Source organism: Mobula hypostoma, chromosome 5, assembly GCF_963921235.1.
Source record: "Mobula hypostoma chromosome 5, sMobHyp1.1, whole genome shotgun sequence".
NCBI lineage: Eukaryota > Metazoa > Chordata > Chondrichthyes > Myliobatiformes > Myliobatidae > Mobula > Mobula hypostoma.
Window position 1 is genome coordinate 112,228,699 of NC_086101.1, and position 23,288 is coordinate 112,251,986.

At 41.3% G+C, this 23,288-nt stretch overlaps 1 protein-coding gene across 6 annotated transcripts in view; it reads left to right on the plus strand.

Annotated features, from left to right (window-relative positions):
* Positions 1-23,288, plus strand: part of LOC134346920 (GRB10-interacting GYF protein 2-like) — a 173,344-nt gene that overhangs the window by 136,163 nt on the left and 13,893 nt on the right. For 4 of the 6 annotated variants that reach the window (XM_063048771.1, XM_063048775.1, XM_063048772.1 and 1 more), the window contains 4 exons: positions 10,564-10,725; positions 12,246-12,442; positions 17,893-18,050; positions 20,202-20,371. In XM_063048771.1, coding sequence (XP_062904841.1) covers positions 10,564-10,725; positions 12,246-12,442; positions 17,893-18,050; positions 20,202-20,371 — 687 coding nt within the window. The remainder of the gene's footprint in view (positions 1-10,563; positions 10,726-12,245; positions 12,443-17,892; positions 18,051-20,201; positions 20,372-23,288) is intronic. The other 2 variants (XM_063048776.1, XM_063048774.1) reach the window with 2 other exon arrangements.

A 23,288-nucleotide genomic window follows, 5' to 3' on the forward strand; every position in this document is an offset into this window, starting at 1 on the left:
TTGCTCACCTAGCTCCATCCTTTTCTTAAATATTCTGACTCAGCACAATGTGACAGGAGTCCTCGTGTCCCTTGCCTAAATCACAAGCACAAAGAAAGTCTGGGCTCATTATATTTATTGAATTTCCTGTACTGAACTATGAAACTCTACTGTAGAATTAAAACAAATGGAAGTTGGTCACTTCATCTCTTTCTAATCCACCATTCTCTTAGACTTTGGTTGTTGAAAAGCAATCTGACCCTTCTGTATTTGGTATATTATGAGAAATCTGGACTGGAAGAAGTAGTGTCATTTCCAGGCCTGACCTACACATTATTGCTGTTCACTACTGTAGTACAGTGTCATATTCCCATCATCTAATCACACAGCGCAATTCCTATGATTTAAGCTTGGCATTCTATGGGGTAAGGTTCAGAATCCGCCTTTTCAAATGATCTTGACCAAATTTCTCTAGGCCACAGCCTAACCAAGATATTCCCGCCCTACTGTATGTACCTCCAGGCAGAGAGTCGGGTTTTACAGAAGCTATGGTGACATCCTAACTTTCTCCTTTATTGATCACAGCATTTGAGATTAAAAATAGGTGATTAACCATGATTGTTAGTCTATAACAAAAGTGGGAGAAGCAAACTAAATGAAAATTAAGTATAGACAATAATAGTGTGGGGTATCTGAAAGATAGATTTATAGCAGCACCAGAAGTAGCCAGTGTGTCTGTTGTGTGAGAAAGTTTTTTCAAATGAGGCAATGAATCCATTCATGCTTCTTGAACATTTGAAGAAAATGCACTTCCGATATAGCAAACAAGAGCTTGGCTTGTTTTCATTCACTTCATAAAAGCTTTTGAAAATGTAAAGCACTTCAAAACAAGTTTGCCAGTATTTCAGAACTAAGCAGTGATAGTTTGCATGCTTCGTACAACATCTCATTGCTAAATCTGGAAACCCCGTACAATTAGAGATGAGCTGATTCTGCCAGGAGTAAGGGAGGTTCTGAGTACAGTTTTGCATAAGTCACTAGACTAAATAATTAAAGAGATTCTGCTCAGTAACAATTGTGTTTAAAGATGAATAAATGAAATGTCTGAGAATATGGAAGACACGTTGTGCAACATAATTAGGACAACAGAATTTGCTGTGCTCTGCAGCTGGGTGTGTTAACTTTGCCAGGCAACAAATCTTTGCTTCTTGGTTATATTCGCTTCACAAAAGATGAAAGCATGGTTCGAGTTATTTGCAAGGAGAGTAGAAACAGATACAAAGGGGAGTCAATATTGCAGATTGCTGAGCAATTTTTTCAAAGAAGGACATTTTATTTAAGTGTAATGTTGGTTGTTGTGGCATTCTCCAATCTCCAAGTCTCTGAGTTGGAAGAGAGAGCAGGAATCCCAAGTTTCCTGTGCCCACTTGAGTGAGCTGTGTAAAAACACATCAGAGAGATTTCAGGATTTTCTCTTAATCCAAGTTCTAGTTTGGGTAAAAATCCATTCCTGAACACTTGCTGGTGAGGAATTAACAGGAAGGATGGGGGGGAAGATTTGATCTCACTACAAAATAACTTTGAACTGAAGCTGAAGTTCAGAAAAATCATATCAAGACTTTTAGTTGCAGAGTGAAATCTTTGGTCACCATCCTACACTGGAAAAAGCTCGAGGTACTCTGCCTTTCTAACATCATACTTAGTGGAGCATGGTTTCAGTGCATTCATCCAATATCTTTCAAAGCAACGAAACAGATTGCAAATTAATTACTCAACGCGGGCATCTGAGACTCCTTCTGAATGACATTTAGCCTGATGTTGAGAAGCTGATAACCACTGCACCAAACACATCCATCTTATTGAAAAGTGAAAAAGCAATCAAGTCATGAATAATTGGACTGTTAATGTATGCTTTAAAATTGTTGATTAAAAAATTGTTTTACTAAAGAAATGATTTTATTTGTAGTTTTAAATAGATTGAATAATTTTTGCAATTATCTAAATTTTTTTCACTTTGCATCGTAAATCAAAATTCAAGATTTAAAGTATGTTTATTATCAAAGAATGTATAAATTATAAAATCTTGGGATTTGTCTGCTTACAGGCAACCACAAAACAAGAAACCAGAAAGAACCCAATTTTAAAAATCAAAGGCCAACACCCAATGCGCAGAGAAAGAGGGGAAAAATACAGGTTATGCAAGCAATAGAAGCAAACACAGCATTCTGAACCAAATTGAGTCTTGGGTGCAAATCTCCAGAGTAGGCCCAAACCTTATTAGTGGGCAAATCGCCACAAAGCACAGCAGCCTCAAGGTCATGGAGAGGGGAGTGAACAACGCGGGAGAGCGAGAGAAATTAGCCAGAACCTCACATCCAGTCCTGTCACTCTGCCCTTCCAGTCTATCTCGGCTGGAGTTTAAATTGTTAAAACAGTGGATCGTGCCTTGCATTAGGACCCAGGCCTTGCCGTAATGAACCATTACCAGCATAGCATACACCACCCAGCAATTCACTCTGGACCTAAACTTCGTCACCCTGCCTGAAGCCATTTTCGACCTCTCCAAATCTGCTCAGCGCTTAGAGTGATCCAGGCCCAGGTCAATTGGATGGCTATTGAAACTCCTCTGCCTCAACGGCCCTTCTCTTCTATAAAATACTTTAGTTTTTAACGTAATGACTGGAAAGAGAGAGGAGGTCACTGAGTATGTGGTCTGGGATCCAAGGGAGCAGTAATCAAAAAAAAAAGGTAGTTTGGGAACCACTCATCTGAGTGGTAAGAGATAGCAGAGGTCTGTTATGTCGAGAGATTAGGTGCCACTACTGCACATTTCTCAAACTGAGAATGCAAGTTGCAACTGTTTTGTTGTTGGAGGAGTTCAAGTTATAAAGATTGGGGCATGTTGTTCACTTACAAGAAGCATTGGTGAGGCCTGTCTGGAGTAATGTACAATGTTGGTGGTCTTATTTAAGGAGGGGTATTGATGTGTATTACTGTACATGGAATGGGTTGGGTGTCTTATGGAAAAAAGTTTGAATATGCTAGACTGGATGCCAAACGAGTAGGGGAGGATGGTTGACTTGTAAGATTGAGGGATCTTGACAGGCAGACATGGAAAGGGTGTTTCCTTTCATGGTAAAAATCTAGAATAAGATTATATTGTCTTAATAATGACTTGCCCTTTTAAGGCAGATGAGAAAATGGTTGGGTTGAGTTACACTCCGATCTTAGCAATTTACTAGCAAACGTATTATTAGTGCACTGTTGATTGTGTTGTGTCCTCCGAATGCTTGGGCTTTATGTACTTTTCAATCATTTTGATCAGATGTCATTTCGGAAACTCATTTGTGATATGGGGAGGAAATCTCATCGCTGATTGGCTGTGTGGTGAAGGTTGTGCATTGTGATCAGGATCTTTGTCCACAGCAGGTCATAAATAGGATTCAGTTGTGTGTGTTTGTTTACAGAATTGTGCACGGAAGACTATGCTTCTAGGAATACTCTTGCATGCAGTGTGTTCGCTTATGACATAACTTCCACTGATGCCCAGTCGAATTTGTGCTCTCAATCTTCATGGTTAGAGACCAGTGAGTTGGTCATGCCACTTTTCAGCCAGTTGATGTTCATGGATCCTTGTGGATAATTTTCTCCCAGCTTGGCTAGTGTAATACTTTGCTGCAGTCCCTGTATTGGATTTTGTAGCTTGGTTTGTTGTTTTGATCTGCAAAGTACTCTCCTTAATATTGCGGTTGGCTTGTGCATGACTGAAATTCCAGTTATTGGAGCAGTCGGGCCATCATTTCTGAGATATTTCATGTATGAAAGGACAACCTGTTTCGCCACTTGGTTAGTGTGTTGTCAGTCTCGTTGGTATCTTTGTATGAAGTACAGCGGGTATCTGTTTCATGTAAATATGTTAAAGTGATGAGACTATTATTTTCTGAGCTTGGTGTCAATGTGTGATAGAAGCAGAATTTTGAATTTTTAGAAACGCTTGATAAGAGATGAAAGTTTCCTGCAGGAATGCAGTTAATCATCTGCATTCAGATCAGCAATCATCTTAAATGGCAGAGCAGGCTCAGGGCTTGAGTGGCCTAATTCACAGGTTTGTAGTTAGTTTGAACCTGCTGCACTCTTTGATGTGGGTTCCCTCCATGTTGCTTTTACGAAGCTGATGTGTAGTCTTAATATTAAATGTGCTTCTATGTCATTCAGCAAAAATTGTTTGCGGCCTTTAGTAAAACATCCACAGTGCACTATAAGAATGGCATGAGGCACGATGTGCTACTGAGTACAAAAGCTTGATTGATGGTGAAGTAAAGGGCAGGCAGTTTCAGAGTGCACATTCTAATTCTTGAGGAGTTATCCACTGGTGGAAAAGGCAAAATCAAGGATCCACTGGAAGTAGAAATAAAGGAAGACAATGGTAATAATTGGGGGCGGAAGAAAATGACAGTGGATAACCAGTCAGGCTGTAGAGGGATTTGAAAACTTGAATAACTAGATCCCAATGCCAATCCCAAAGCCACTTTTATTATCTTCTAAGGGAAGAATCTGGTTTAACCATGGTCAGAAAGATCCTTAAGTGTTGCTGAGCAGAGAGATCTTGGAATCCAAGTTCATAACTCCTTGAAGGTGGCTACACAGGTTGATAGGGTGGTTAAGAAGGCTTATGGAATGCTTGCTTTTTACTATTTGATGCATTGAGTTCAAAAGTCAAGTTATGTTGCAATATTATGAAGTCTGGTGATTATTGCATACAGTTCTGGTCGTCACAGTACAGGAAGGCTGTTGAGGCTTTGAGGAGGTGCAAAAGAGGTTTACCAAGGTGCTGCCAGGTTTATAGGACATGTGCTGTCACAAGAGGCTGGATAAACTTGGGTTGTTTTCAAAGAGTGTGAGAGGCTGAAGAGAGATCTGATAGAAGTTTATAAAATTGAGATGCATAAATAGAGTAGACGGAGCATCTGTTTCCTAAGGTGGAAATGTCTAATACTAGGCGACGTGCATTGAAGGTGAGAGGGGGTAGGTTCAAAGAGAATGTGAGGGGTAAGTTTCTTTATTCAGAGTAGTGGATTCCTGGAATGCAGTGCCTGCTATGGTGATAGAGGCAAATACATTAGAGGCTTTTAAGAGATGTTTGATAGGCACATAAATATGAGGAAGATGGAAGGATATGGACATAGTGTAATTAGGAGCTATTAATGTTTGGGTGTTTTTGAATTGCTTTTTAGCTGGTTCAGCACAATGTTGTAGGCTGAAGAAACTGTTCCTGAACTGTTCTATAAAAGGTATTGAGATGATCATAGTGAATTTTCTTGCATGAAAGTTCTGCTCAGTGGAATTGCTGCATAGAAACATAGAAAATAGGTGCAGGAGTAGGCCATTCGGCCCTTCGAGCCTGCACCGCCATTTATTATGATCCTGGCTGATCATGCAACTCAGAACCCTGCCCCAGCCTTCCCTCCATACCCCCTGATCCCCGTAGCCACAAGGGCCATATCTAACTCCCTCTTAAATATAGCCAATGAACTGGCCTCAACTGTTTCCTGTGGCAGAGAATTCCACAGATTCACCACTCTCTGTGTGAAGAAGTTTTTCCTAATCTCGGTCCTAAAAGGCTTCCCCTTTATCCTCAAACTGTGACCCCTCGTTCTGGACTTCCCCAACATCGGGAACAATCTGCCTGCATCTAGCCTGTCCAATCCCTTTAGGATTTTATACGTTTCAATCAGATCCCCCCTCAATCTTCTAAATTCCAACGAGTACAAGCCCAGTTCATCCAGTCTTTCTTCATATGAAAGTCCTGCCGTCCCAGGAATCAATCTGGTGAACCTTCTTTGTACTCCCTCTATGGCAAGGATGTCTTTCCTCAGATTAGGGGACCAAAACTGCGCACAATACTCCAGGTGTGGTCTCACCAAGGCCTTGTACAACTGCAGTAGTACCTCCCTGCTCCTGTACTCGAATCCTCTTGCTATAAATGCCAGCATACCATTCGCCTTTTTCACCACCTGCTGTACCTGCATGCCCACTTTCAATGACTGGTGTATAATGACACCCAGGTCTCGTTGCACCTCCCCTTTTCCTAATCGGCCACCATTCAGATAATAATCTGTTTTCCTATTTTTGCCACCAAAGTGGATAACTTCACATTTATCCACATTAAATTGCATCTGCCATGAATTTGCCCACTCACCCAACCTATCCAAGTCACCCTGCATCCTCTTAGCATCCTCCTCACAGCTAACACTGCCGCCCAGCTTCGTGTCATCCACAAACTTGGAGATGCTGCATTTAATTCCCTCATCCAAGTCATTAATATATATTGTATTCAACTGGGGTCCCAGCACTGAGCCTTGCGGTACCCCACTAGTCACTGCCTGCCATTCTGAAAAGGACCCGTTTATTCCCACTCTTTGCTTCCTGTCTGCTAACCATTTCTCTATCCACATCAATACCTTACCCCCAATACCGTGTGCTTTAAGTTTGCACACTAATCTCTTGTGTGGGACCATGTCAAAAGCCTTTTAAAATCCAAATATACCACATCCACTGGTTCTCCCCTATCCACTCTACTAGTTACATCCTCAAAAAATTCTATGAGACTCGTCAGACATGATTTTCCTTTCACAAATCCATGCTGACTTTGTCCGATGATTTCACCGCTTTCCAAATGTGCTGTTATCACATCTTTGATAACTGACTCCAGCAGTTTCCCCACCACTGACGTTAGGCTAACCGGTCTATAATTCCCCGGTTTCTCTCCCTCCTTTTTTAAAAAGTGGGGTTACATTAGCCACCCTCCAATCCTCAGGAACTAGTCCAGAATCTAACGAGTTTTGAAAAATTATCACTAATGCATCCACTATTTCTTGGGCTACTTCCTTAAGCACTCTGGGATGCAGACCATCTGGCCCTGGGGATTTATCTGCCTTTAATCCCTTCAATTTACCTAACACCACTTCCCTACTAACATGTATTTCGCTCAGTTCCTCCATCTCACTGGACCCTCTGTCCCCTACTATTTCTGGAAGATTATTTATGTCCTCCTTAGTGAAGACAGAACCAAAGTAATTATTCAATTGGTCTGCCATGTCCTTGCTCCCCATAATCAATTCACCTGTTTCTGTCTGTAGGGGATTTGTCTTTACCAGTCTTTTCCTTTTTACATATCTATAAAAGCTTTTACAGTCAATTTTTATGTTCCCTGCCAGTTTTCTCTCATAATCTTTTTTCCCCTTCCTAATTAAGCCCTTTGTCCTCCTGTACTGAACTCTGAATTTCTCCCAGTCCTCAGGTGAGCCACTTTTTCTGGCTAATTTGTATGCTTCTTCTTTGGAATTGATACTATCCCTAATTTCTCTTGTCAGCCACGGGTGCACTACCTTCCTTGATTTATTCTTGTGCCAAACTGGGATGAACAATTGCTGTAGTTCATCCATGCAATCTTTAAATGCTTGCCATTGCATATCCACCGTCAATCCTTTAAGTGTCATTTGCCAGTCTATCTTAGCTAATTCACGTCTCATACCTTCAAAGTTACCCCTCTTTAAGTTCAGAACCTTTTGCACTGTATAATGAGTATGGATGGAGGTTTATCCTTGCAACTACCGACAAAAGTTTAGGTCATATAGGTTCTGTGTTGATTGATTTGGAAACCAGCATGAAGTATTGACAAATTTTGATGGGCATACTTGTAGGGATGGCTGGAGAAGCATTCCTCCCTGAATAGCCTGCTGGAAGCGACTGCATAAGGCGATAGGGTGGTAAAGAAGTGATATGGCATACTTTGTTAGTTGGGGCCCTGAGTTTGAATTGGAAAGTTGTGTTGAAGCTTTAAAAATTGTAGTTAGACTACATTTGGAGTATTTAATTCAATTCTGATTGCCCCAGTATAGGAAGAAAACTTGGTTTTGGAGAGGGTGCAAAAGGGGGCATGTGTTACAGAGAGAGGCTGACCAAACTGGTTTTCTCTGAAGCAGCAGAGGCTGAGGGAACACATGGTAGATTATGAAAGGCATAGATTAAGACAGCTGATATCTCGTTCCCAGGGTTGAAATGCCTAATACTAAAGGGCATACATTTAAGATAAGGGATGTAGGTTCAAGGGTGATTATGTGGGGCACGTTCACCACACAGTGATGGGTGCTGGGAATGCACTGTCAGGGGTGGTGGCAGAGGCAGGGTGGTGTTACAGTAGTGGTGTTCAGGAGTCTCTTAGTTACATGTACAGTTGCAAAAAAAGTTTGTAAAGCATAAATTGGGAACATATTCTCAGGGAAATATACGGCAGAAATGTGGCAAATGTTCAGGGGATATTTGTGTGGCGTTCTGCATAGGTACGTTCCAATGAGACGGAAAAGATGGTAGGGTACAGGAACTGTGGTGTACAAAGGCTGTTGAAAATCTAGTCAAGAAAAGAAAAGCTTACAAAATGTTCAAAAAGCTAGGTAATGATAGAGAGCTAGAAGATTATAAGGCTAGCAGGAAGGAGCTCAAGAAAGAAATTAGGAGAGCCAGAAGGGGCCATGAGAAGGCCTTGGCGGACAGGATTAAGGAAAACCCCAAGGCGTTCTACAAGTATGTGAAGACATGAGAGAATAGGACGAATCAAGTGTAACAGTGAAAAAGTGTGTATGAAACCGGAGGAGATAGCAGAGGTACTTAATGAATACTTTGCTTCAGTATTCACTGCAGAAAAGTATCTTGGTGATTGTAGGGATGACTTACAGTGGGTTGAAAAGCTTGAGCACATAGACGTTAAAAAAGAGGATATGCTGGAGCTTTTGGAAAGCATCGTTAGGCACTGGACAAGAGGTACCGTAGGCTACTGTGGGAGGTGAGTGAGGAGATTGCTGAGCCTCTGGCAATGATCTTTGCGTCATTAGTGGGGACAGGAGAGGTTCCAGAGGATTGGAGGGTTGCAGATGTTGTTCCCTTATTCAAGAAAGGGAATAGAGATAACCCAGGAAATTATAGACCAGTGAGTCTTACTTCAGTAGTTAGTAATTTGATGGAAAAGATCCTGAGAGATAGGATTTATGAACATTTGGAGAGGCATAATATGGTTAGGAATAGTCGGCATGGCTTTGTCAAAGGCTGGTCGTGCCTTACGAGCCTGATTGAATTTTTTGAGGATGTGACTAAACATGTTGATGAAGGTAGAGCAGTAGATGTAGGAAAAGTGGATTTCAGCAAGGAATTTGATAAGGTACCCCATGCAAGGCTTACTGAAAAAGTAAGGAGGCATGGGATCCAAGGGAACCTTGCTTTGTGGATCCAGAATTGGCTTGTCCACAGAAGGCAAAGAGTGGTTGTAGATGGGTCATATTCTGCATGTATTGAGTTTAAGAGCTGAGAGGTAAGGACCCTGGTCAGACCCCACTTGGAGTACTGTGCTCAGTTCTGGTCATCTCACTACAGGAAGGATGTGGAAACTATAGAAAGGGTGCAGAGGAGATTTACAAAGATATTGCCTGGATTGGGGAGCATGCTTTATGAGAATAGGTTGAGTGCACTTGGCAAAAAAGGAAAAAAACCTTGGAGCAATGGAGGATGAGAGGTGACCTGATAGAGGTGTATAAGATGATGAGAGGCATTGATTGTGTGGATAGTCGGAGGCTTTTTCCCAGGGCTGAAATGGCTAACACGAGAGGGCACAGTGTTAAGGTGCTTGGAAGAAAGTACAGAGGAGATGTCAGGGGTTTTTTTTAATGCAGAGAATGGTGAGGGCGTGGAATGGGCTGCTGGCAACAGAGGTGGAGGCGGATACGATAGGGTCTTTTCAGAGACTCCTGGGTGGATACATGCAGCTTAGAAAAATAGAGGGTTATGGGTAACCCTAGGTAATTTCTAAAGTAGGTACATGTTCAGCACAGCATTGTGTGTGAAGGGCCTGTATTGTGCTGTAGGTTTTCTATGTTTCTGTGTTTAACCTTATGCAATTACCTGGTTTTCTGCATTAATTACTCATAAAATGTGGTCTGATCTTCATGTTAGTCGCAATAATAGACAAACACAATCTACCTAAACTAATACACAGAAATTGTACTTTTTATGTCTTTAATTGAACACATTATTTAATTATTCACAGTCCCAGTTGCAAAAATTATGTAAGCCCTTGTATTTAATAACTGGTAGAATCTCCTTTAGCAGCAATAACATCCACCAAATGTTTCCTGCTGTTGCTGATCAGACTTGCGCAACGGCAAGGAGGAATTTTAGACCATTCCTCCATACAAAACTGTTTCAGTTCATCAATATTTCTGGGATACTTTGCATGAACAGCCCTCTTCAGGTCATGCCACAGCATCTCCATTAGGTTCAGGTCAGGACTCTGACTTGGCCATTCTAAAACACAAATTTTCTTCTTAAATCATTCTGGTGTTGATTTGCTCTTGTGCTTCTGTAATTGCAAAGGGTTCACAAACTTTTTCTTGCAAATGTATGTGCAAAGAATGGAGGAATATAGGTATTGTGTAGCCTGATTAGTTAGACAATTAACTACTGATTAGTTCAGCACATTATTCAATGTTCTAAGCATATTTTTTTGAAAGTAAAAATGAACGTTGCTTGCTCCAGCAGTGTCGTCAGCAGCAGGAGATAATGAAGGCACTCCAGCAGCACCAGCAGAAGTCACCTGGCTGGAACAGTATTCCCAAGCAGTCTATGTCTGTAAAATCACTACTGGAGGTGCAGCAGGAACTGCAGAAACAGCAGCAGCAAAGGGTACAGGCACGAGCTGTAAGTTTTCAGCATGACCAAATTCAGTTTCCACAATTTTTACCTGTCAGAACGACTTTTCCCTGTGGTGCAGAATCAAGGTGCTTCCGCAGAGGGGTTTGTATGACAGTGAGGTATTCATCTTTGTGATCATTACATTTAACCCATTCTCTTCACAGTTTCCCAGTCAAAGACACCAGTTGGTTGTCCACAGGAGTTGCCATTCGTAAAGATGTAGGAAAGTTTTTCCAGCAGATGTAATTTTTTTTCGGAAATCCAGCCAAATCCCTGAAAGATATGCAATCATAAAACATCAGTCAATACCTCTCCTCCAACTGCTCCCATGTCAACCTGACCCAAGAGCCTGAGATAAATCATGGCTGCCTCAGCACTGTCAGTTTATATTCTCTTGTGGGATGTGGATGTTATTGGTAATGCTGGCACTTTGTGTTAACTGAATAAGTAGATAAGAGTTTAACCTCATTAACCAAATCGGGACAGTAGTTTTCCTTCAGTGAAGAACATTAGCAAATCAGGTGAGATTTTGCAATAATCTATTTCTATCCCAGATAACAGAATTTCATTTTAATTTCTTGGTTTCCTTGGTGGGATTGAACTCGTTCTGTGTCAGTGGTTGAAGACGTTACTTGTCAAGCTATTGTACTTGTAATAATAAACCTTAACGTGGATTTATAGAATGAGCACACAGAGAAAGTGATGGATGTAGCTATATTTACAATGTTTAAAAGAGATTTAGATTGGTACATGGATAAGAAAGATTTAAAGGGATATATGCTAGACTCAGCAAATTTGGCAAACTGGGGAGGGCATGTTTCTCGGCATGGACGAGTTGAGCCTAAGGGCCTGATTCCATGCTCTGACTTCATGACTAACAGATATTAATGAACTACAGTGATTCTCCAGAAAGAGCACACAGCCTGATTTCTTTTCTGCTTCTCTGGGTCACTTTTTCTTTTGAGTTAGTTATAGTAACTTCTCCCTAATTTCAAAGTTCAAAGTGTGTATACGTTATACAACCTTGAGATTCGTCTAACGTGCTGCCACGAAACAAAGAAACTCAAACAAACCCATATGTAAAAAAAAGACTGAATGCCCAGTGTTCAGAGGAGAAAACAGATGCCCATAAAAAAAATAACAGCCCATAAAAAAAGACCATCAAACACCTAATGTACAAAGAGGAAAAAAAACACGTCATGCAGACAATAACCACAAGCAGATGACATTGCAGAATTCAATTCAGAAAGAGTCCCATAGTTCAGCGTAGAGCCAAGTCATGGAGCAGTGACTCCACACTCACTTGACAGTTGATGTTTGTCGCCTGGTCTTCTCCCATTTCTAACTCTTGTATGCTCGAGATTGTTTCTGTAGTCTATTAAGTTGATCCATCCATGGCAGTGACCAGATGTATTTACGATCTTATGGATAATGGCTAGGTTATGTTACCTTGTTTTTAATCTGTCTCTGAAACGTTTCTTCCATTCTCCTCCCCCCCCCCCCCCCCCCCCCCGGTCTGCCACTAGCATTCTAGTATACCTATCAACAACTCTTCAGTATGGGGATTGCCTGGTCAGTGGGGATCTGACATGAATAGCATGTGGAGTGTGCACGAAACCAAGAACTCTAACATAAGCCTGTGGGGGGACGAAGCTGTGAAGAGCACAGGCCCTGTGATCAGGAATGCAGGGTTGAAGAACAGCAGGAGCAGTCCTTCACTAAGGTTTGTGCCTCCAATCTCCCAGACTCTACTCAGTTTTCAGGTTTTTTTGTGTGTGTGTGTGTGTTCGTGTTCCTCTTACGTATGTTCAAAGTTCAAAATTTATTATCAAAGTACATATATCGCCATATACTACCTTGAGATTTATTTTCTTGTGGGCATTCACAGTAAATACAAAGAAACACAATAGAATCAATGAAAACTGCACACAAAAGACAAACAACCAAGGTGCAAAAGATAACAAACTGTAAATATAAAAAAGAAAAAGATAAGCAAAAATAATGAATAAGCAATAAATATCGAGAACTTGAGTTGAAGAGTTCTTGAAAGTGAGTCCATAGTTTGTGGAATCACTTGAGTGTTGGGCTGAGTGAAGATATCCCCTCTGGTTCAAGAGCCTGATGGTTGAGGGGTAATAACTGTTCCTGAACCTGGTGGTGCGAGTCCTGGGGCTCCTGTATCACCTCCCTGGTGGAAGCAGTGAGAAGAGAGCAAAATCAGGATGGTGGCGGTCCTTGATGGTTGCTGTTTTCTTGTGACATTGCTCCTTGTATGTCTACTCACTGGTGGAAGGGCTTTGCTTGTGAAAGACTGAGCTGTATCCACCACGAGGCCCCTACCCAAAACCAGGGAAAAGGCTACTGTCAAATAATTATGGATCACTTCACAGGGCGGATAGAGGCTTTCCCAACAAAGAACTGCATTGCTGCACAGATTCTAGTTCAGGAAATCCTCCCAAGCTGGGGAACCCCTGTCCAGGTGGACTCTGATCAGGGACCACATTTCACAGGGAAAGTGAATCAGGAAATGTGCCGACTGTAAGGGATTGGACAACGGTTCCAAGTACCCTACCAACCTCAGAGCTCAGGAATGATAGAAAGGATCAGGGGAACAATCAAGAACGCCTTAGCCAAAGCCATAGCTAAGACAGTAAAGACATGGGCTGGTGTATTACCAGGAAACCTGATGAGATTATGAGCAACCTCAAACTGCACGCTGGGCTTCAGCTTCTACGAATTATTGATAGGATGGGCAATGCGACTCATGGGTTAACTACAGGTTGTGGGGAGCCTGGGACTTGCATGGATAGAATGACGTAGTATGTGAAAGGCCTTTGTAACCAACTTCAAGTGTTCAAGGACTAAGCAAAACAATAGCAACACATTGCTATCAGAAAAAGCCAAAGGAAAAGGAGTTAGTCCTCCCACAGCTGGGCGACCAAGCAATGGTGAGGATGTTGCCTGAAAGGGCAGGGTTCTGCTTTAAGATGAACAGAACCACAGATGATACTTTTAACAAGAAACACGTGTCTGTGTGCAGACTCAGTGCGGCAGCCAGTGGAAACACTGGACTCAAGTCAAACTGCAAGACTCGCTTTCTTGTTGCACCCACAGACAGAGCAGGGGATCAAGTGTACCCAGTAACTACGTAATTACAGAGAACCCAAGAGATGAACACCAGCCGGCCACACCAGACCTGGCTACAGCAGGAAACACAAAGACAGAAGACACCAAGAGCATGACAGAAACCTGCGAAGAGCATGCTAAAGTGCGATGGTGATGGTACTCTGTAATGAAGGCTGGTTGCTGAAGGTAGATGATTAGTTTAATAGTATAGATAGAAAACATATTTGGAAAAATAGATGGAGAGGGATTTAAGTTAAAGCAGAGACAGCAAGTTCCACAACTTTGATGGCATTTCAGACTGAGAAAGACTGCACATGGCATCTGAAGGCAGTCACCCCCAGTCTGAATAGGGAGTGAATACAAATGAGCTGGGTCCATACAGCGGTTAGCCAGCGATTGACTGGACAGTTCAGAAGGGGGTACCACCAGGGAGAGGTCCTTGCAGTAATTCAAATAGGGACCACCCCTACCCCTTCCTGTACATCGATGAGAGGGCCTGTGAGTTTGATGCATTTACCTTGCTGGTGCCCCCGGAAAGAGTTTTAGCTGCCAGAGAATGAAGGGGTGAAGACAAGGAATGTGATTAAGCTGCAATTGGCCAGCCAACCAGAATACAAATGAAGCTGGATTTCTAAAGACTGTTGTTCATTTTTCTGGAACAATCTCTGTTTATCATTTTGTAGGTAGCGATTAGGGATGATAGGGTAGATGTGGAGGCAGACAAAATGACTGGAGGGAATTCTGAGGCAGGGCATTTTTGCTGCCCTATTTGAGTAGATCCTCCTTGAGGTTGGCCTTTCCTGGTACAAATTTATTTTTGTCCAGAAGGGCCAAGAGGAGGCACTGTTAGTGATTTTTGGGTTTAGGACATAATACATTTAGGAATTGAGTTTGGCTACCAGTGTTCACATCTGAAAATGTATTCTGCATTCAACTTGGAGTGCAGCTCTGAACAATGGATTCCAAAGAGCTGTGAATCCCGGTCCAGACAATGCCGATTAAAATTCATTTAGATGTCTGTGGTGGGGAATTGAATCAGGAGGTGTGAAGGTTGTATGTAGTTTTTTTTATTAAAAAAAACATTGTCCATACATTGTAAATATGGAAATGTCCTTTGATGCTTGGCACATAAAATATTGAGCCCCATGTTGGTCCAGCGAGACCTTTCCACCAAAAGTGTTTCCATATGATGCCTGCTGTACCTTATTTTGTCAAATAAAGAAGCTCTCTGGTGACTTCATTCACGCAACAACACAGATATGCTGATATTTGCCTTAAGTGCCTCACTAAGGCGAAATAAACAAGCAGCAATGATAAAATGCTAGATGAACTCGGCCAAGTCAGACAGCATCTATGGAAAGGAATAATCAGTTGATGTTCACTCCCTAACTCCTAGGTCTCAGCCCAAAACATCGACTGTTTATTCTCCTTCAGCATCTGCAAAATATACTGTGCTTATGAATAAGCAACTAGGTTTTTCGCAGATCTCAGATTGCAATCATCTAAGACACGGGCACACAGAGGATGGAGACATCAGAACAGTTCTATATTGATTAGTTGACATCAAATTCCAACATCAGCCACCCATGAAATATCAAGGAAGCCACAAGAGATCACCGGCTTTTGAAATAGGTGCAAAGTATGAAGGTACAAATAAAAGAAAACTTGCAGGAAATACTTAATACTCTTACTAATCAATAACATATGAAAATGGTCCTCTTAGGGTTTCTCATCTTGTTATGAAACCCTGCGTGGTGGTTCTTAGAATTACTAAAGTTTGCTCACTTAACTCCATCCCATCGCTTAAACAGTGTGACAGGAGTCCTCAAATCCCTTGTCTAAATTGTAGGTTGATAGGTGAGGGAAGAATGAATTCAATTAAATACCAGCAGATTCTGGAAGCAAACATCACACCGTCTGTAAAAAAGCCGAAGATGAAAAGAGGATGCCTTCTACAACAGGATAATTAACTTAAACACACCTCAAATTCCACAATGGACTACCTCAAGAGGCGCAAGCTGGAGGTTTTGCCATGGCCCTCATAGTCCCCTGACCTAAGCATCATTGAGAATCTGTGGATAGACCTCAAAAGAGCAGTGCATACAAGACGGCCCAAGAATCTCACAGAACTAGAGGCCTTTTCGGGTCCTTTTCCTTTTTTGTTATTTTGAAACAGTAAAAGATGGAAATAAAAAAGTTTTCTTGCTCAAAATATTAAAGAAATGTGTTATCTTTAACTTTATGCCTTTTGGAAATCAGTTCATTTTTTACTCGCTTAGCTATTCACAGTAACAGAAATTTTGACGGGAGTGCCCACGCTTTTGCATGCCACTGTATTTGCAATTGGTTGCTGTAAATTTATTCCTAAAGTCATAATAAGCAAGTAATTCCTACATAAGGATTGGTGCAGATTTCTGTCTTGCATGTCAGAGCATTTGTTTATAGGGCTGTGTGGGAAAAGTGTGGGTGATAGGACAATGGGAAGGGTAAAGTTGATGTGCACATGAAAGAATAGATTTTTAAGGAAGTTAACAGGAAATGGATCTGATATGAATGTACCAGAAGGCAGCATAGACTTGATAATGCAGACTGACTTCCTCAGTTTAATAGAAGTATGAGAAAGAGAAGACTTATTCCCCACGCTGACATCCACTAAAAACATCAAAAATGAAGCCAACTGAAAAGCAGTTTCCAGCATCTAGTAGTGAACTATAAAGGTTTTAAGAGGCTTTGTTAGTTGAGATTTTTGCCCAGTTCCAAAGGTCTGGAATACTCACATTGGAACGATTGCTGTCATCTGAAATGGTATCAGAATCTCGTTTAATATCATTGTCATATAGGTAATTTGTTAACTTTGTGGCAGCAGTACAGAACAATGCAATACATAATAAATATAGGAAAAACAATTATGGTAAGTATGTATATGTATATTAAATAAGTTAAAATAAGTAGTGCAAAATAGAAATAAATTTTTAAAAGTAAGGTAGTGTTCATGGGTAAAATGTCCATTTAGAAATTGGATGGCAGAGGGAAAGAAGCTGTTCCTGAATTGCTGAGTGTGTGCCTTCAAGCTTCTGTACCTTTCTTCCTGATGGTAACAATGAGAAGAGGGCATCTCTTTAATGGGATCATTAATGCTGGACGCTGCCTTCCTGAGGTACCGCTTCTTGACAACGTCTTGAATACTATGGAGGCTAGTACCAATGATGGAGCTGATTAATTTTACAACTTCCTGCAGCTTACTTCGAACCTGTGCAGTAGCCCCACCCTCCCACCACCACCCCCAATACCAGACATTGATGCAGCCAGTCAGAATGCTCTCCACGGTACATCTGTAGAGGTTTTTGAGTGTTTTGGGTGACAAAACAAATCTCCTCAAACTCCCAATGAAAAATTGCCACTGTCTTGCCTTTATGGCTGCATCAATATGTTGGGATCAGGTTAGATACTCAGAGATGTTGACACCCAGAAACTTGAAACTGCTCACTGTTTCCACTTCTAAACCCTCTGAGGATTGGTTTGTGATCCCTTGTTCTACCTTTCTACAGTCCACAATCAGCTCCTTGGTCTTAATAGTTTTGAGTGCAAGGTTTATGATACAACACCACTCAGCTAGCTGGTATATCTCACTCTTGTCATGTCACCATCTGGTATTCTGCCAACAATAATTGACATTCCAGGTGGGATCCCATCAAGGCAGATGACAGACCCCAGTGTTGGTGACTGCAAGAGCTGGGGGAAGGTGGTTGCAGTGAGAGTCCAAACAAAGCTGCTCAGTGCTTCCTATATGTTTCTATGATCTGCTGCACTGTTGCTTTACACTGGTGAGTCAGGTTGGTAAGCAATTCCTTCTAGCAAGGGTTGTTTTGAGTGCCATCTGCAAGTTGCTCTTCCAAAGTAGATTAAGGTGCCAAAAGTGTTAATCAAAATTTCAGTCACGCATGACACAGTACTCAGATTATTCAAGAAGAAATTAGTTTTTTTTAATCCAATCATCACACTTTATTTTGAACTTTAAATCCTGATTTTGTTTATTATCTTGTGCAGTGACTCGTATGGAATTCCCACCCGACCAAGCAAGAAGAAGACTGAAGACGAGGAAAAGTTACTGAAGCTCTTCCAGGGAATGAACAAAACTCAAGATGGCTTCACACAGTGGTGTGAACAAATGCTGCATGTCCTCAGTACAGCCAACAACCTAGATGGTGTGTGTCATTTGAGTTGTTTCTTTAGTCTAATCCCATTTGAGATTCTGTGGAGCTTAACAAGGTGTTGAGACTGCCCCATCAGATTGTATCATTTTATTGCATCCCTTAATTGAGGAACTCTTTTGTGACCTGTGGGCATAGTTGTCTTTATACTGACAAATGAACGTACATGCCAGGTAGCAAGATTGTTTCCCTGGTATCTGGTAGTAGATTACTTTGAAGAATGGGTAACCTATTTTTACCCTTGTGTCACACAACTTCACCAAGAAAACAGTGTAATGGGAGAATTGGATTTGAACCCATTTGCAGCATATCACTCCATACTCACCTCCATCTAAGAACACATGAAGAAGCAAGAATATGCCTGTTGCCTTTCTCTAAGATTGCAACTGATCTTTTATTTCTGCATTCCTTGTTTCCCATGGTATCAAAAAATCTTATCAGTTTATCTTGAGCTACTCTGTGACTAAACTTTTTTCAAATCTCTTGTGGAAGAATATTTGAAGAGTAATTACCCTCTGGTAGAAGAAATTTCTCCTTCAATCATGAATAATCACCCACCCCCATTAATTTGAAACAATAACCCCTGGTTTTAGGCACTCCTGGTTTTTTCTCTCCTAATCAAGGGGAAATATCTCTGCATTTATCCTATTAAGCCACATATGGTTTTTGTATCTTTCAATGAGATCAGTTTGTTCTCCTAAACGCTTGACAATATAGGTCAGTCTACTTGATCTTATTGGTGAGTATTCCAATACCAGTGGTCAGTCTGATGTATCTTCGTTGTATGTACTGCATTGTTCCAGGCAGGATTCCATCAGGGCCCTACATAACATGTCTTTACTCTTATATTCAAATCCTCCTTCAATATAGATTAGTGAATTGTTTGCCTTCATAATTGCTTGCTTCTACCTACATGCTGACTTTAGGTGAACCACTTAGAAGGATATCAGGTTGTTCTGAACGCAAGTGCTACTCAGCCTCTTCTTAGAAGCCCCACTGTATCCTTCTCATAGTTCATTGTACCACTCAGCTTTGTATGATTATAATTAAGGACTTCATTTCGGTTCCTTTAATATTAGAGAATGTATACAGTATACAACCTGAAATTCTTACTCTTCACAGACATCCGTGAAACGAGACCCCATAAGTGAATGAATGATATATGGAACTTGACCCCCTTATCCAAATCATTTGATTTCGAATGGAGCCCCAGCAATCCTACAGGTCGCAGCCTTTGAACCTCAAATTGACTCATTTCTCCTGCAGTTGGTTTTCTATCTATTAACATTGGTATATTGCCTGGAATCCTATGTTCTCCTTTGCAACTGCTCATGGGGCATTTATTTTAAGGCTTTCTAAAAGATCAAATACTGCACTCTGTCTAGTTTTCCTTTATCTCTTCCACTAATTAGAACATCATAAAATTTTGTCAATATATTTGCTTATCATAAGTATTTGTGCATGGTTGCTACCCTGCATTGGTAGACTCTAGGATTTTTGCTGCTACAGATATCAAAGTAATAGATCAATCTCATTATCTCTATGCAAACTACAAGAAGTTCTGGTTTTGTGTCCTCTGAAAGACCTTGGGTAGGATAGTATGGAATTCCAGCTAACGATTGCACAGTAATCAAAGGATTGACATTGATGAGGAAACATTTTTCCTTGGATTATTCCACCAGGTTTTCCTTGACTCTATGATTGGGACCTTCCAAAGGGCATGTATTTAAGGCCATGATAAATGTATTTAATTCAGGAGAAAAAAATATTTATTAACATTGGAAAGACTGGGTTGCACCCTTGTGTTTGAGACCATCAGTTCCTGGATCAAAAAAATTCTTAAGCCTTTCATAAAGCAGAAGCTCATATGTCTCCAAGCAACCTCTGAATACTAGATTTTCTGCTTCTAGCTGGTCTGAGTGAGGTGAGCTTAACTAGTTTTGATTGCATTCAGGGGCTGGCTTGTGTCGCTATTCCATTCCCACACAAAGTTGCCCCTGAGGGGGGGAAAAAATGTTTGAATCAGAGTTTTTCAGCCTAGAAAGAGGAAACTTTAATTTTTTTTTTAAACACATCAAGCCAAAATCCCTTAATTCAGTAATTGTATTGGTCTACTTCTGACTTCATTGCCTGGCTTTGTTGTAGTTCCTACGTTTGTGTCCTTCCTTAAAGAAGTGGAATCGCCATACGAGGTGCATGATTACATTCGTGCATACCTGGGTGACACCCCTGAGGCCAAAGAGTTTGCCAAGCAGTTCCTGGAACGTCGTGCCAAACAGAAGGCCAATCAGCAAAGGCAGCAGCAGCAGCAACAGGTAGTGTACAGATGAATGTGAATGTGAAAAGCTTTGCACGTACCTGTAATGAGGATCCTCGGGCAGCATTGTGGTGCCTGTAGTAGAGCTGCTGCATCACAGGTCTGGAGAACTGGTTTAATCCTGACCTATGGCGCTGTCTGTGTGGAATTAGCACGTTCTCCCTGTGGCCACGTGGGTTTCCTCTAGGTACTCTAGTTTCCTCCTAAATCCCAAAGACATGCTGGTTGATTAACAGAGCACTGTAAATTGCCCTAGTGCATGAATAAGTAGTACATTTGAGGGGGGGTGTGGGGATGGATAGGATTCATGTATTTTTTAAACAAAGCTATGTGATGGTCCAGATTTGATGGACCAAAGAGCTTGGTTCCATGCTGTATCCCTGAGCCTATGGCTTTATGATCACATTAGCGCAAATATCAATGTACATAAATCCACTGAATTGACTTTTCATTAACGTCCTTGTTATAGTGAAACTACTTTCCCCTTTTATGCCATGAACTTTTGATGGGATACCGTTGGACTGGTTATCCGTTCCTTGTTGAAATGACATCATTCCTTGAATCCTCACCTGATGCATATTATAAGAGCGGAGAACATTTTAATGGTTTCCCAAGACACCCTAGTATCAGTGTACATGCTCAGAATTATCAAGGAGCCTACAATTAACACTCCCCTCGACTCCACCTGTTTGCTCTCGTTGTCAGGTTTGGTCTACAAGTCTGTCACTGTAATCCATCCAGCATACTTTTGTTTTCTTAACTGAGTTGAGGGCATTAACAAAGTATTACTTATACCTAAGTTTCTTGGGTCAGCATAGAATAAGTACGCAAGTAGATTCTACAAAGCACTGTTGCAACCCTAATTGTGCATTAATGAGAAGAACAGCTGATATTGGAATTACCCTCATTCACAAGTGCATGTATGCACAGGTGCAATGAAAACCTTACTTCCAATGCTTGAGTAGGTACCTGGACTATTCAAAGTAGTGAATGGTGACATATACAGTACATAGTTTGCTAATAAGATTATTGTGACTATGGCATTATTGCCCGATGCTGGCTCCCTAGGCCTGAGTCGACATAGTAGTAGTAGTAGACTTTGGCATTACAGGTACATAGCATCATATAAGAAACATTCACATTTACAAAGATGTTGCTGGGACTGAAGGACCTGAGTTATCAGGAAAGATTGAATAGGTTAGGACTTCACTCCCTGGAATGTAGAAGACTGAGGGGAGATTTGATAGAAGTATACAAAATTCAGGGGTGGGACTACAACTGGAGGTCATGGGTTAAGAGTGAAAGATGAAATGTTTAAGGGGATCATGAAGGGAAATTTTTTTTATTCGGGGTTTTGAGAATGTGGAGCGAGTTACCAGCATAAGTGGTGCGTTTGAGCTCTATTTCAATGTTTCAGCGAAGTTTGAATAGGTACATAGATGGTTGTGCTGCTCAGTTCAATGGAATAGTTGAAGGAAAGTAGCTGTTCTTGAACTTGGTGGTGTGGGACTTCAGGCTTCTGTAGTTCCTGCCTGATGGTAGCTGTGAGAAGATGGCATGGCCCAGCTGGTAGAGGTACTTGGATGTCACCTTCTTGAGGTAGTTCCTCTTGTAAATGCTACCAGTGGTGGGGGGAAATGTGCCCATGATGTATTGGGCTGAGCCCACTACTGTCTGCTGCAGCTTGCATTCCTGCACATGAGACTCTGCATTTAAATGGCACTTGAATGCTGGAACTGGGTCAAAATAAGCCCTATCCATCCAAGCAACACACATAAAAGTTGCTGGTGAACGCAGCAGGCCAGGCAGCATCTCTAGGAAGAGGTGCAGTCGACGTTTCAGGCCGAGACCCTTCGTCAGGACTAACCATCCAAGGTGGTTACCTGGTCCAGAAATGCAACCACCCTTGCAGTTTCATAAGGCAGAAATCAAGAAATTTCCCATATTTCCCTGAATGAGGGCAGCTGCAGCTACATTGAATTCAGCATCAGTTAGAGTAAAATAGCCTTCACCAGCAGCTGAACACCACTGACAGACCAACCACCATGTGCTCTGTCCAGTAATCCACAGTAACTCGCCAGAGCTGCTTCATAACATCTCCCAGGCTTGATAATGGCAGTGGATGCACAGAAATATATTTGTTTCCAAGTGACACACCATGCTAGTGTAGACAATTCACTTCTCCATTGTCGGAATCTTGATACTCCTTGCTCGCAGCACCACGGGTTTGCTTTTACCACACACATTACAGATTCAAGAATCTTCACCACCACTCTTTAGGGGGAGATAGTATCAACAAGTGCTGGATATTTTGATCAATAATCCTATATACGAATTAACATTGGTCAAACTTTAAGTGTTGCTTCCTCAGAATTGTTCTTTGTTTAAGATAGACCACTGAAGCTAAACACAAATATAATTTCAGACTACTTGTATTACAAAGGAATTTGGAGGAATGGGAAATTAACTTTTATTGAATATAATGTGTTTAATTGCGTAACGGTGCTGATGCTTTGCAATAATTCAACTAAGATAAAAATGTTTTTTATTATTTTTGTTTGCACTCTGTCTGAGTCTTCTCACTTAAGTGTCCAGCAATAATCAGCCAGCATTGGTAGATTCCAGTTGTCCTGACACTCTTTCTCCATGACTGCAAAGTCACCATGCTTATCACTGACGGCACCAAGGTTTGCAGAGAAGTAGTCTAAATGGGAGTGCAGAAAATGAATCTTTAGTGTCATGTTGCACTTCATAGTTTTGTATGCTTGAAGCTCGTTGTCAACCAGCTGCACATAGATTGGTGCTCTGTACTTCCCGCAAAAGTTTTCAACAACATCCTTGATTGTCTGTCATTGACTTGTTTTGATTTGTGGACCAACAAGAATTACTTCCTTAATTGCCTTGAATTATGAATT